Source organism: Euprymna scolopes, chromosome 29, assembly GCF_053919585.1.
Source record: "Euprymna scolopes isolate OS-2025 chromosome 29, ASM5391958v1, whole genome shotgun sequence".
NCBI lineage: Eukaryota > Metazoa > Mollusca > Cephalopoda > Sepiida > Sepiolidae > Euprymna > Euprymna scolopes.
This window is the reverse complement of record NC_136510.1, coordinates 38,968,423-38,983,355: the sequence shown is the minus strand read 5'-3', so window position 1 is coordinate 38,983,355 and position 14,933 is coordinate 38,968,423. Positions and strand designations below refer to the sequence as shown.

Below are 14,933 nucleotides of genomic sequence, written 5' to 3'. Positions count from 1 at the left end.
AAAAAAAAAAAATTCAGAGTTCAACAAAATACATCCGAAGAAGGTCAAAGGTTACATTGGCCAAAACATCGTGAGAATAACACTAAAGATAAGAACAGTAGATGAAATAATCAAAAAAAAAAAAATCCAAATTATCAATTTTCATCTCAAACATTCAGAAACACAATGAAAATAGTAGTTTAAATAATCCAGATTGTTTTCAATCAAGTTTTTGAAACAAAAGATAAATAAAATAAAAAAATTGCAGACTTTCAAAATAATTTTATTTGCCTTGCGTCTGGCATAACAAATGGAATGTGTAGGAGAAAAGGGAAATGAATACTTTCTCAACAGTGAGACAGCAACAACAAAAACAAGAAATTCTACACAAAAACAAAATAAAATCACAGACGGAAGCCATTTTTTTTTTTTTTTTTGGTTTTGTCTGTTTTCCGTGAGGATTTTGGCAAAAAGATATTTGTAAATTTAAATGCAAAAGAATTTATATTTTACAAGGGAAAATTTCTTTTGATAAAATTTGATGTAAAAAATTCAAAGTAGATAAGAAAAATGGGTTCTTATCCAGAATTCATCCATATTAAAAAAAAAAAAAAAAAATAAGAAAAATATGTATAATGTACATTTCCATAACAAAACAAAAATATATTCAAAATAGTTTTTTTATAAAGAAGATCATTTTAAGCGATTAATGGGAATTTATAGGTATTACAACAGAAATCTTCAAAGTTTGAATTATTGTTCAGTTATTTCCCTTTGTTTCTTGAGGTTATTTCAAAATGACAACATGAGACAATTGTTCCTCGCTTACTCATAAAATTTGATTTTCTTATTTAAAAATAAAGCTACCTGATCAATTTCTGTGAATTTTTTAGTGATATTTTTGTTCCATCACAGGTACATACATAATACAGATTTTTTTTTACTGTTGTTTTAAAAAAAAAAAAAAAAAATCTGGCCAAGAACTGAAAAATGTAAGCAAATTTGATTTGCTTCTTTTTGTTGTTGACTTTATGGTTTTATGTTCTAGTCAAAAAAAAAAAAGTCAAAATTGTTATTTAGATTGTTAATAAAATTTTACTTTCTAAAAGAAAAACTAAAACTTAAAATGCTGAAGCTTCATTTGCTTAAAGCATCTAAATTACAATTTTGAAAAAAAAAAAAATTGCTTCTTTTAACTTAAAAAAAAAAAAAGAAAACGGTAAATTTTACTTGTTGCTCCCCCACACCCTTCCCATGTTCTCAAGGAAAAAATAAAAATTTGATTCAATTTTTTCCCAGCACCATAAAAAAATTAGACTTTAGAATAAGGGTCCATATGAATGTAATATAAAATGATCACCCAATCCTTGGACACATAGTATAGGACAGAATATGTAACCATTTTTTTTTTAATTTATAAGATTGCCACGATTATTATATTTAGAAAAGTTTACTTTTAGAAATATTAAATTTTTTTTGTTCATATTGCCATCCTTTCTACGTTGAAGCGAATGAAAAATATGGTTTTTTAAAGTACCTTTTATTTAAAAGGTTCCTGCAAAAAAAAAAAAAATTCTTAAATGTATGTTTGAAAACATGAAGAAAATGTAAAAAGTACATTTTTTTCTCAAAATAATAATAAAAATGATTACTTGTTCTGTTCAATGTCATATGCATTCTGGTCATGAAGTCAGTGATCATTTAACATTACATTCATGTGGTTAAGTGAACATCCACTCTAAAATCTAAATTATATAATTTCTTTTTCTATATATTTCCACCGTGTTGACATGTAAGCAAACATGCAAATTTGTAACATGTAACAACTGGTAAATACAAAACTGGATAAAAAAAAAAAAGTCATATTTAAAAAATTCAGTATGGAATTGTAAATAATAAAGGGAGGAAACCCAAGTTCCTTTACTTCAACATACATATTTTTTGATAAATAATTGTGAAGTTGGGTTACTTCCCTTTGTAAGATATTAATTATAATTCCATGTTTATCTCCCTTGCAATTTTAGGATTGAATTTTGACCGGTTTTTATTTACCGTTTTGCATGCACAAATAATTAATTTGTTATAACTAACTAAAAATCCTGGTTTAGCAAAAAACAAAAACAAAAAAAAAACAAAGATAAATAAATAAATAAATAGGTAAGTAGATATATACACTGAAAAGTAGTCAGATCTCTCAGCTACGATATTTTGTCATATGACCAGGATGTTTTCACCGTTTGGCGTTTCAGGTATCAAATTGCTATTTATTCCTTTTAATTAATATTTGAAGTAAAACTAAGTTGTTTGGGAGTAATGTTGTATAACCCATTTTACTGTAATTATTAAACAATCATGCACTAGAAATTTTAACGTCTATTTAAGGTCCTCAATTCTAATTTCATTTTTTAGTGAAATAGTCAAAAATTAAAAAAATAAACAGTCATGAAGCTATTCCGTTCCCTTTACTTGCAGTTTAATAAAATAAAAACTAAAACAAACGAATTTGCAATCAAGAAAGAAAATAAATTGTAAAATAGCTTTTTGCCATAATTCAGAAAGACAGAAACATGAAAAAAAAAATATCTGAACAATTTTTGAGTATGTGCAATTTTTTTTAAATGTTTGATCTAAAACCAATGATGATGGAAAAGAGTTGTTTTCTGTTTTTTTTTCTTTTGTTTTTAGTCTGCGCTCATCAGATCGATCAATCCTCCACTTGTCGGCGTGGTAGGTGCATCACCTCCGATGACATCGCCTGTCGCTTCCTCACCTTCTTCAATCTCTTCTTCTTCTTCTTCATCATTGAATTGATCTGACTGGTCGTAGGTGAATGTACCCCGAGAAAGGTCCACTTCGATGGGGAAAACCACAGCCTCCTTCATCACCGTGTGACAATCATTGTGGTATTTTGACATAGCTGACACAAAACGCTGCAACTGGAACACAATGTCTTGCACTGTTTGGAGATGCGCAGGAAAAAATAAATAAATTAATGACTTTGGAGGCTGGCATGAAAGGTTTGTGTAAAGCAAGATACAAAGTTTTAAATAGTTGTATGAGGCAAGTTTTAAATGATTATGTGAGGCAAGATACAAAGTTTGATTGTGTGAAGCAAGTTTTAAATGATTATGTAAGGCAAGATACAAAGTTTGATTGTGTGAAGCAAGATACAAAGTTTTAAATAGTTGTATGAGGCAAGATACAAAGTTTGATTGTGTGAAGGAGATGAGAAAATTTAAATGGTTGTATGAGGCAAGTGGGACAGTTTTTAATGATTACTAGCAGACCATCCAGCATTGCCCAGTCATAAAATACGCTTAAATATGATATTTTTTATTAATGCAGATTTCGTATTTATTATTATACTAGCAGGGGGTGGGGGTACCCGGCGTTGCCCGGGTGTTTGGAGGTAAATCAAAACTCCGGGGGAGGGGGGGGGTAAAATAATAAAAAAAAAAAGTTTTGGTAGGTGAGTATGAGGATCGAACCCGAACCCTTGAGGCGAAGTTGGAAATTAAAGTGTGAAAAAAAAAAGAGTGCGACATTAACCATTGGCCCACCGCGAGATACTAACAGAAACACGTTTGAATTTATTTAATTACTTAGATTTGGCAGGGGCACGTTTTAATGACTTAACGAGGTCAACTTTGATTGCGGGATAGTATTTCATTTACTGCGGGAATGCTTTTTTTATTTTCCCAAGATGTTGGTGGGGTCCAAATTGAATAGCAATTGTTTGATGTAAGGAAAGTATTTCCACATTGATCAAATCTGATTGCTTTCGGACATTTTCGGCGAATGAGTGTTGCTTTTATTATAGGAAAAAGCCTAATCCACATACGGCGAGCGACAAATGTTGAATTTTTATCTTCCCGAAGTCGAGCAAATTAAATAGACAGGCGAGCTCCATTATTAACTCGGAGATATTATAATTTCTATGTGATATAAAAAGTTTTAAGAAGTTGCGAGCCGACAGACCGCTTCTCTGAAAAAAGCCTTTCTTGGACATACACAAAAAGCGAACATACATACACACATTTTCGCTTTTATATATATAGATTATATTGGACCCAATATATAATAATGATTTAAAATGTTAAAAAAAAAAAATAACCCTTGAACCACCAACAAGAATTGAAACCAAAACAATTTACTTTTTCCTTTCACGTTAATGCCTGAGCTATGAAGACATATTTGCACCAAGGCTAAAAATTAAAACATGAATTAATAGCTATTACGTTACGCATGCATATTCGTAATACTGTTGTTCGACCTTCACCTGGCAAATTCCATTTCTTTAATTTTCACACTTTTGCACCGATTTTCCCCGACTAAAACCTAAATAAAGTTTTGCATGGGTTGGAAGACCCTATATATTTAGTTTCATGTCTGTAGACCAAAGACAGAGGAGTTTAGTAGACAAAACCTTTTAAACAAATATATATACGCATACATAAATATATATAGAAAGACGTTTGTGTTTACTATAACTTTTTACGCAACTATTACGTATGTATAAATCATGTAGAATATCTGCATGAATATAATTACACATAATAGTTAACTAAAGATGAGTATCCCATAAGAAAACCGAATAAAAAAACTAAAAAAACTAATAAGGAATTAGTTAAAATGAATGTTTAAAAGAATATGCAAATTAGCTAGATCTTTTGCAGATGAATATATATTAAATATATTTTCTTGTTAAATAAACAGAAAAATGTTCGCCTTTTTTCTTCTTGGCCTTTGGGCCAAGATTTTTTTTCTGTTATCAAAGTGTAGTATCTGTTCCGGCAGATACTGCAATCAAAGTTATATGTGGGGGCAACCCCACATATCAGGCCATTGCTCTTCAGCAATCAGTTTTGGTCAATGTAGGGAAAACCCTTCATACCAATTGTCACTATCCAGTTCCCTCTGGTCCCCTTCCCCTCACTCTCCACATTAGGAAATGGCGTTGTGCCTAATTTACTTGGTGGGGAAGCAAATAAATAACTAAATAAATAGAAAAATGGGCTTTTAATATGAATATCAAAACACACACACAAAAAAAAGTTTATAGAAGTATATATATAAGACAAGATGAAAAAAATATTGTGAAAAAAATTTTTTTTTCTTTTTGTGTGCAATTATTTTTAAATGTTGGGTCTAAAACCAGTGATGCTGGAAAGGAATTGGACAAAGTTTTAAATGGTTGTGTGTGGCGAGATAAAAAAACTTTAAATACTTATATCCAAAGACATGGTTATATAGCTCAAATTAATTTCATTTCTTTACATACTAATATATTTGAGTTATTTTATGGACCTAACCGATAATTGCTCCTATTGACCTCATATGGAATTAAAAGAAAATTTCAATGGTGACTTTAGATTTCTTGAAATATTCAACCGTTATTGGAATTTATTTGAATGTTCTAACTGTTAACATATTTATTTTAATTTATTTATTGCGGACTATTATCCTCATCTTTCTTAATTGTTGTTTCACAACGTTTTGGCCAACTATTCCTCTGGCCTTTGGTTGGTTGTTTTTGTTTTATGGCATATCAACCCTTTTCAGGTTATTTAATGCCGAATCCAAAGATTCGGAAGAAAGTTTTTTAATAGAATATATTTGTTTTCTGCAAGTCGGTTTTTATTTAACCCATAGTTGGGACCCTAACAGGTACTGCCACTCCGGGTCAGAGTGGACCTGGGAGCAATGACAATTAAAGGGTGGCTCCACACTCCCCAGAGCCCGCAAGCTGGGCCTCACCATCGGATATAGTTTAAGGTAATATCCAGGACCCCTCTGGCCTTTGTCAGGTGGTAACTGAATAATTGACGAAGGCCGAAATGTCGTGAAACAACAACTAATAAAGATGAGAATAATAGTCCGCAATAAATAAATTAATATAAATAATACTCATCTCAATAATGAATTCCAATTAAAATAATATATATGCTAACATATTGATGTTTTTTTTATTTGCCTGTTATATAAATAACATGCAAACAAAAAAACATTGATTTTTATATAGATAGAAGATTTATGTCTGCAGATGAACAGATGGTGCAAGTTCATACCTCCACCCCTCATGAAAAAACAGAAATAAAAATAATCTTTGTGATGCACATGGCTGTGACGTAACGAAAATATTGAACACCAAAAATCACATAAATTGATCAGATAGTTATATTTTTTTAAACAAAGAAAGTCAAATTTTATGGCAAAACAACAATTAATGGGTCATTCAATGCTATTATGCAAATAGTTTTGTTCTTCATTATCATAACGAAATTCGAAAATCGAAATATTGAATTTCAAGTAAAACCAATGGTATCTACTGAATTGTTATGTCACAGTAATGAACATATCCAAAAATTCCGAAAAACGATAAGGTACAAAAAATTCCGAAAAACAATAATTATTAATAAAAATAGTTTTCAAAGACAATTAGCAAAAATTGAGTCTTGTTTAAAAAAAAAAAAAGAAAAAAAAAAAAAGAAAGAAATAAACTGGAGAGTTCGACTTGTAACAAAAGGGAGGTAAATATTTTCTGAAAACTGAAAATCTTTGACCAATTTAACAAAATTTAATTTTCGCTAATTGTTTTTGAAAAAATGTTTTTATTAATAACTAATTTTCTACTTTATCGTTTTTCGTAATTTTTGGATATTTTCATTACTGTGACATTACAATTCAGTAGATACCATTAGTTTCACTTGAAATTCAATATTTCAATTTTTGAATTCTTGGCCTTCGGGACAAGATCAAAGTGTAGTATCTGTTCTTCAGATACTGCACTTCTATTTCTTGTTCTCTTTCGGTGGAGGAGAAATCCTTCACGACTGAGACAATTTTTATTTTTGTACCTTTTCTCCACGTTAAAAAACGACCCTGGTGTCTAACTCTGTCCCGTGGGGAGGCATAGTAAATAGGTACAATAATGAAGAAGAGCCAATAGTTTGAAGAGTAAGGGAGATAATAAATTGTTTAAACATGAGATTTAAGAAAGCCATTCTTAGCATGGGGAGGGAGGGCATTGAAAAACTCAAATTCATCTCTAGTAAACTTCCCATTAAAATAGCTCTTCAGAAATAGTTTAAAATCAGCCTTATACATCACCATAATGTCTATGAATTCCCATGAATTGCCTAAAAAATTATTTTGGTTATAAAGATAAAACTACTCTATCAATTTATGTGATTTTTCATGTACAACATTTCCTTTCCACCACGGATAGGTACATCATAAGGATTTTTATTTATTTTCACTTTTTCATGGGGTTATGAACTAACTTTATTATACTGAGCAAATACATAATTTTTTAGAAGTGATGCGAGTTGTGTGTCAAACGTTATATTCTTTCCACAGTTATTTTCACATTTATGAGACTAAACACAATTCAGCAGTCAATGTCTGTCAGTAGTCAGTGTGGACTGCTCAGGCGATCACAACCCACACAGCAACTCTGAAACGAGTGTGATCAGTGGCAAGTTGACTCAATGATTCAAACACATCATTCAGATGCTTGAAATATACACAACTCAAAGAGAAGGAGAAAATCACTCACCGTGTTTCTGGTCTAACAATTCCATTTTGACCAAAACATCAGACCTCATCTTGGCAAAACGAGACCTTGCTTCCTGACGACACCTCAAAATCAATCTGAAGAAATATTAAGAAAAATACATTCAAGAATCCCACACAAGAAAAAGAAGAAAAAAAGACAACCTTTGCAGCATCTGTAATGCTTCATCGAGAAATGCATGTTGTCATCACCCTAAAAAAAATTCAACTCGTTCCAGAAAATTGTTGTCTGGAGTTGCAAAAAAAAAAAAAAAAAAAAAAAATTTTTTAAATAAAAGACATAACTTTTCCTTTCCCATATTTATTCATTTTACTATATAGATTTATCGTTTCTCAGGGCTTGAAGGCCCCTCAAGGATAAGGGTTACTGGGTGTCAGGTGAGACAACACCATGTTTATCGGCGATGGTGGAAATTGAATAAGTCAATTTTATAGGACAGCTCATCAAGAACTTGTTTAAAAATGACCATGTCATAGTCAGCTGGGAAGCAGGTCCACAGTACTGTTTTCCACAGACGAGCAGTTCTGGGAAAGAAGCATTACTCATGGAATTTTCGTCCAATTTTAGGCACAGATAGGGAAAATTTTTGATAGTTGTTGCAGCTAGTTGAGTATTTTTAGTGAATGCCATAGAGTAAAAAAGCAATAATGCTGACCTGGATGGACATGATAGACTTTCTGTATTATTTGGATTCGGACGACTGCTCTTATTCTCACAACATTTGGGGCGCTATAACCTCTGATCTTCTTTAGGTGCGTCTCATCGAATTATGGAATCTGCACAGAATTTTGATCAGAAGCATGTAGTTAACTCTTGTTCCATCAGCCACGATTGGGTAGAAGTCTTAAATAATCCACAATTATATTCTTAGTATCACCCCTACTGAAGATTTAGCTATCACCTCCAGAAGTATAGATGAAGAAGCTATACCTGTCCCAGTATTACACCACTTAGCCTTGTATCTTCACCTAATAATGCTGAGTGCTTAGCAAGGGGGCATCAAGTACAATTTATATTTTAATAAATTCATAGTTTGCACCACTGTAGATTGGTCTTGACTGTGTCCTTGTGTATTTTTTTGGGGGGGAGGGGGCAACTATCGTTTCTCTTCGGGCCAAGATCAAAGTGCAGTATCTATTCTTCGGATGCTGCACTTCAATTTCTTGTTCTCTCTCAGTTGAGGAGAAATCCTTCATGACTGAGACATTTTTTTTTTTTTCCTTTTTTCCATGTTAAAAAAAACAACCCTGGTGTCTAAATCTGTCCCGTGGGGAGGCATTGTAAATAGGAACTATCGTTTTTCTTTCTTTTCTGAAGTTCTCTGTAGAACATGCGTTTTGACATGTGGTATTCTTCCATATGCATGACGTGACCTACCCATCACAATTGGGTCCTGATGAGCATATACACTATGTTTGATGATTTGACTAAGACTACGATCTCAAGATTAGTAATGCGATTCCGTTAATGGAATCCAAGGATGGAACATAGAGCATGCATGTGAAATTTCTCCAATTTTTTTTATGCGTTTACAGCATCCAAGTCTAACACTTACGGAGGAGGAAGGGGAAACCACTGCATTGTACACTTTCAGTTTTGTGTCACTAAGAGCACTTAGTTTCAGTCTTTTTTTTTTTTTTACAAAGGAGTCACCACTTATCAAGGCCCAGAGGCCACTCAAGGATAAGGATTAATGAGTGTATGGTAGTCAATGGTATGATATTGTAGTAATCGTTAGTAGTGAAAATTTGGTAAATTGGATTACTTAAGGGAACGGTTCATCAAGAACTTGTTCACGTTAGATTTGAAGACGACCATATTGTAGTCAGTTGGAAAGCAGGAAAACAGAGTTTCGCAGGCGTGCAGTTCTAAGAAAGAAACTTTGTTCATGGAATCTATGTTTAGGTTTAAGCACAGATTAAGAGTGGGGAAAATTATTGATAGTGGTTTCAGCTAGACAAGTGTTTTTCGTGAAAGTAAGGCAAGGGGGGACCATAGATTGGAGGTCAGATGAGCACTTGCCAATAACGATAAAGCAGAGACAGGCTCGCAACGTCTCTTCTGTGGGAAAGAGGTCTTCTTAAAGCTTTGCTGGCTTTGCTCATCTGCGCATCAATTTCTCTGTCCAAGGAGCTGTTAGAAGAGATGGTGCTTCCTAGAGATTGGAAATGTTTCCCATTCTTCAGTTGAGTGTTGTCAGGGTTTTGGGGTTTGTTTCTGATGCAGGTTGACAAAGCACTTCAGTTTTACTAAGGCTAATTTTTAGGCCAAATAGTTTAGAGGCTTCTAAAAAGTGGTTTAGCATCAGTTGCAAATGAGATTCAGCATGCGCCACTAGAGCATGGTTGTTGGCAAATAGAACTTGTTGGATGAGGTTTAGAAGGCTTTTGGTCTTATTGAGTTGGTGCAGATCAAAACAGAGCCATCCAGATGGCAGCGAATATAGACTCCTTGCTTCAGGTGTTTTACTGCGTTAGACAACATGCAAATTTCTTAAAATAAATTTGTAACAAAAGTACCAAGATATAAATGTTTATTTATACAAATAAATAAGAAATTTCAAAGTCTTGTGTTTGTAAGAAACTTATGAAATGTTCATTTAAAATTTGCTTCCAAGTATTTCAAGCAGCTAACTTTGTGAAGCTAAGTTGTTTTAGAGAGTAGAGTAAACTCAATACAACAGTGTTTTCAGTTCGTGACTGTTGTACCCTAATGTTTTTTTTTATTACTTTGAACAAAGACACACTGATAAAAAAGGAGACAATTGAATAAACATGTTTTTCTTCTGCAAGCTGTAAAATCGCTCCTCTTCTGACAAGGGAAGACAACTCCATATTTCTCGAGCAGGAGTTTACATCATTGTTTTTTTTTCTTTTTTCTTTTAGATAAAAAAATAAAAATCTCATACAGAAATAAAACTTAGTTTTTGTTTTCTTTTACGAGGTGCCTTAAATTAGTTTCCAGACTTTTTTCGTATGGGCACTTATATAGTATGGCCACTTTTATTGGTAGTACACACATGAAACTCTAGTCCCCTTTAAAGTAATCTCCTCCGGTTGCAATGCACTTATTGTATTATTCCAGCAACTACTGGAAAGTCCCATGGAAGTCATCCTGTGTGAGCATGTCAATGACCTTAGTCACAGCCTCTTTCATCTCCCCAATTGCCTCATAACAACAGCCTCCAAGGTTTTCCTTGAGTTTAAGGAATAACCATAAGTCACAGCGAGCAAGGTCTGAACTATAGGAAGAAGTGAGGAACTGTATTGATGCCCATCTTGGTTATGACAACGCCTTTCTTTCTGATCTTGTCTGAGTACCTTTGAAACAAACTTTGCACAAACCTTCTGTATCTTCAATTCCTCATAAATAATTGTGTGTACAATTCCCACACTGATATAAAACTGTGTACTTATTGTCTCTAGAGACACATGACAGTCCTTATACATGAAATTCTTTATTTGGCCAATCAACTCTGGTGTTTTTACTTCTTTACTCCTCCCACACCTTTCATCATCACTCACAGACTACGTGCCTTCCTGGAATTTTATATGCTACTCAAAAACTGATGCTCGGTTCATGCAAGATGGTCCAAAAGCAGTCTGAAGCATTCCATGCGTTTCTGTGGCATTTTTTCCAAGTTTACAACAGAATTTTATTGCAAATTGTTCTTCTAAAGTGTCCTCATATCCAGATTGCATTTTTTTAAATTCACCAACTGTAACAATCAAGCTTTAGTAGGGTGTATTCCAATTCCTGCTGTAGCTACTCATTTGGACTTGAAAATATAAAAATTAGTCAATCATCTCATAAGATGTATAGCAATAACACACTGAATTTTCAAATCTACGACAATTTTAAATGCCTGTACAAAAACAGTCTGGAAACTTATTGAAAGCACATCATAGTTTAAGTTTTAATACTTTATACAAGTAATAAAGTTTGCTTGTTTTTGCTTGATTAATACCAATAAAGAATTACAGAACTTCAAGTTTTGGATTATAAGAATTGACTTGCATTTTATATAAAAAAAGGGATTTTGTCTTACCTTTGAGTTTTGAAGAAATCTCTTAGAGTTAGGATTTTGGTTAAGATTGGTCATTTTTCACATTTATTATCATTACTACGAAGACAATCTCTGTAAATCCTCCATTATTAGGTAGTTGACAAAAATGTTTGATTTTATGTCTACATTGCACATAGGTATAAAAAATGGCAAGAATTTTAGTTCTAAATATGTAAAAGCTTACCTGCAAAAGGTATGAAGAAAAGAAGAACAGCAGCAGCAGCAAGCATTAATTTTATGCTTTGGTAAATAGTTTTCATCGTTAGGGGAAAAGACACGCAACATTAATCGTTTCTTTAGTGCTAAAATTTTTTTTAATTTATTTAGCTTTTATGTAATATATTTAATGGCTCTGAAGACCGTTACAATGTTGATATAAACAATAAATAATTTAATTTTTTTTTTTTTTTTTTTTTTACAAAGGCATCACCACATTATCAAGGCCCAGAGGCCACTCAAGGATAAGGGTTAAAGAGTGTACAGTAGAAATTGGTCAATATAGTAATCATTAGTAATGAAAATTTGGTAAATTTAATAACTTATATGGAACGGCTCATCAAGAACTTATTTACTTTAGACTTGAACACAACCATATTGTAGTCAGCCAGAAAGCAGGAAAACGGAAGACAATTCCACAGGCGTGCAGTTCTAAGAAAGAAGCTTTGTTCATGGAATCTACGTTTAGGTTTAGGCACAGATAAAGTCTAAGCACAAAAACATTTTTTGAATTCAACTAGTTATAAGATCTAATCATTATGCTGCATATTATTCTGGGCAACGCCGGAATTATTGCTGGTTGTGCATACACGCATATGGAGCTGGGTGCATACACGCAAATATTGTTGACAAGTCTTCAAAACAAGAAATGTCATCAGAAATCATAATATTGGATGTAAAAAGCTTGGAATTCAATATTCTTCAGCTGACCAAGTTTTCAAAAAATGTAAATAACCATTTGGAATGTGGCTTTGATTTGACAATTGTGAAGATGTGTCAATAAATAAATGAATGTGGGTTAAACGGACAGAGAGAGAAAAGACAGCGGAGGAAGCCGACCTTTGTCATCAGTCGTCAACAAGCCACCTGCTATTGAACATCTCTCTCTCTCTCTCTCACTCACTCTCTCCATAGCATACTGTAAAAGTATTGTTGAGAGAAAAAATTGTCACTTTTTTATATACCCAAAATTTTAAGTGTCTGTTATATATATTTGCCGCATATTTTGGCACACGATTTATGAAGTAAATAGACAACTCGGCAAAAAAAATAGCATAACGTAACAATTATTAAAACATATATTATTTGGCTTTGGACTACTATTCTCATCTCAGTTGTTATTTTCATAATATTTCAGGCAATGTAACTTTCAATCTTCTTTGGATGAGATGAGAACATATTGTAATTCGAATAATTGAAATTAACTATTCTCATCTAAAATATTACAAAACTTATTGAAATATGACTCAAATTAATACTGTTAATGTTTTCTTTAAGGCCCCAGTTTTTTTTTAAATTCTAATTTATTTTATATTTTCGGGGCTCTAAAGAGACAGACCATTAGGTCGATGCTAATCTCATTCTATGGAATTTCCACAGGTTCTGTTACTAATAATAATTTTAATTATACTGTTAGTGGCAAAAAGTTTTTTTTAATTTTTAATTTTATTTTATATATTTATTGTCTCAAGACACCATTAGGTTGATACCATAACAATGTTGATATAAACAATAAATAATACAATTATTATAAAGTCTAAGCACAAAAACCTTTTTTAAATTCAAATAGTTATAATATCTGATCTTATTAAAACATGTATTATTTGAATTATTCAACTACAATTCTCATCTTTGTTATTTTTTTCATAACATTTTGGACGATGTAAACCCCGAGCTTCATGTGCTTTTTTTCAAACTTAGGAATTATTCTGTCGAACTTGGGAACTTATATGAAATTTGAAGTGAACACTTTAATTCACAAGAGTAGATCATTCTTGTTATGTCAGACAGTTACTCTTAGTTATGATCACCTATAGTAAAGATTAAATCTTCAATCTGAAATTCAATATAGGCTGTGAGTTTGAGAAAAAAAAAATACAGATATAGAATATCGAAGGTCACCTCAACCAAAATGAGCATAGTTGTCTGAATAATGCAAATTATGAATTCTCATTTGAGAAATTCTGCAATGGAAATACAATCATTGCAGTTTCCTTGTATTTCTCTCTCCACTCCTTCCATGATAACGATCTCTTAAGATTTATCCTTGAGTGCTCCCTCCCAACCGGTTCTTCATAAGCGATGACCCAGTTTTTTTTTTGTTTTTTTTTATGGAAATAAAATAATAATAATAATGGGTTTAATTTGAAATTCAATACAGATTCCAAAGAAAGATTCTCGAGTTTGACAAGGTATACTGGAAGAACATCGGAGGTTACATCAACCGAAACGTTATAAAAATAACAACCAAGATGAAAATCGTAACCTCAATAATCCAAACGATAAAAAAATGATGTTTAAACATGAAGAGCTATTATTATTTGCATTGTTTTTTTATTCTACCAAGTTTCAGCAGATATGCTCTCTGGCCTTCTTTGAGTGCATTGTTCATTTATGGTGAATTTATGGTGATGTTTTACCTGTTTTATTTATGGCGATGTTTTACCTGTTTTATTCAATGTCGTTGAGCATTCGATGACAGTTAAGTAGTAAAACATAAACAATACACGGATAAACAACAATATTGAATATGTGCAAAAAAAAAAAATCATCACAAATATGTTATATATTAATGGTCTTGAGAAGGACAAAGCAGAATATGGATATCAGAAGTTCAAGAGATCAAATTTGACATGTAGAAACAGAAGAGAAAAAGGGAAAGTAATTATTAGCACCACGGGAGCTCGAGAATAGCCAGTTAGTAGCAAAGCGGAACACACCTTGACATATGTAGCTCTTAAAAAATAATCAGTATTAGATACCATCTGCGTCTTTTTATCTTCCGTCTGATAATAAACCTTAAGTAAATGGACAATATATGCATTGGACACTTTTAGACCTTGAAGTGGTATATTTTAGCTCCTAACATCAAGTGGCTTCATGCCTTGTCTGGAGCAATTTTCAGTAAAAAAAAAAAAAAAAAAAAAAAAAAAAAACAAGTCCAGTTTATAAGTTCCTCTTATGTTTTCTTTTTGTTTTCTTCTGTGAACTGAACCTCCTAACTCAACTGCTCTACCTCAACTCTCATCCATTTTTTCAACATGGTCATACCATCAGAGTTTTTTTCTACAAAATTTACTTATGTTGTCCACATTT

At 32.3% G+C, this 14,933-nt stretch overlaps 1 protein-coding gene across 7 annotated transcripts in view; it reads right to left on the bottom strand.

Moving 5' to 3' along the window:
- Positions 1–246: 246 nt before the first annotated feature.
- The window catches only part of LOC145252605 (PRKCA-binding protein-like), a 102,164-nt gene continuing 87,477 nt past the window's right edge, over positions 247–14,933 (bottom strand). For all 7 annotated transcript variants that reach the window (XM_080112307.1, XM_080112311.1, XM_080112312.1 and 4 more), the window contains 2 exons: positions 7,538–7,632; positions 247–2,935 (listed from right to left, as the gene is read on the bottom strand). In XM_080112307.1, the coding sequence (XP_079968433.1) occupies positions 2,661–2,935; positions 7,538–7,632 (370 nt within the window). In that variant the 3' untranslated portion in view covers positions 247–2,660. The remainder of the gene's footprint in view (positions 2,936–7,537; positions 7,633–14,933) is intronic.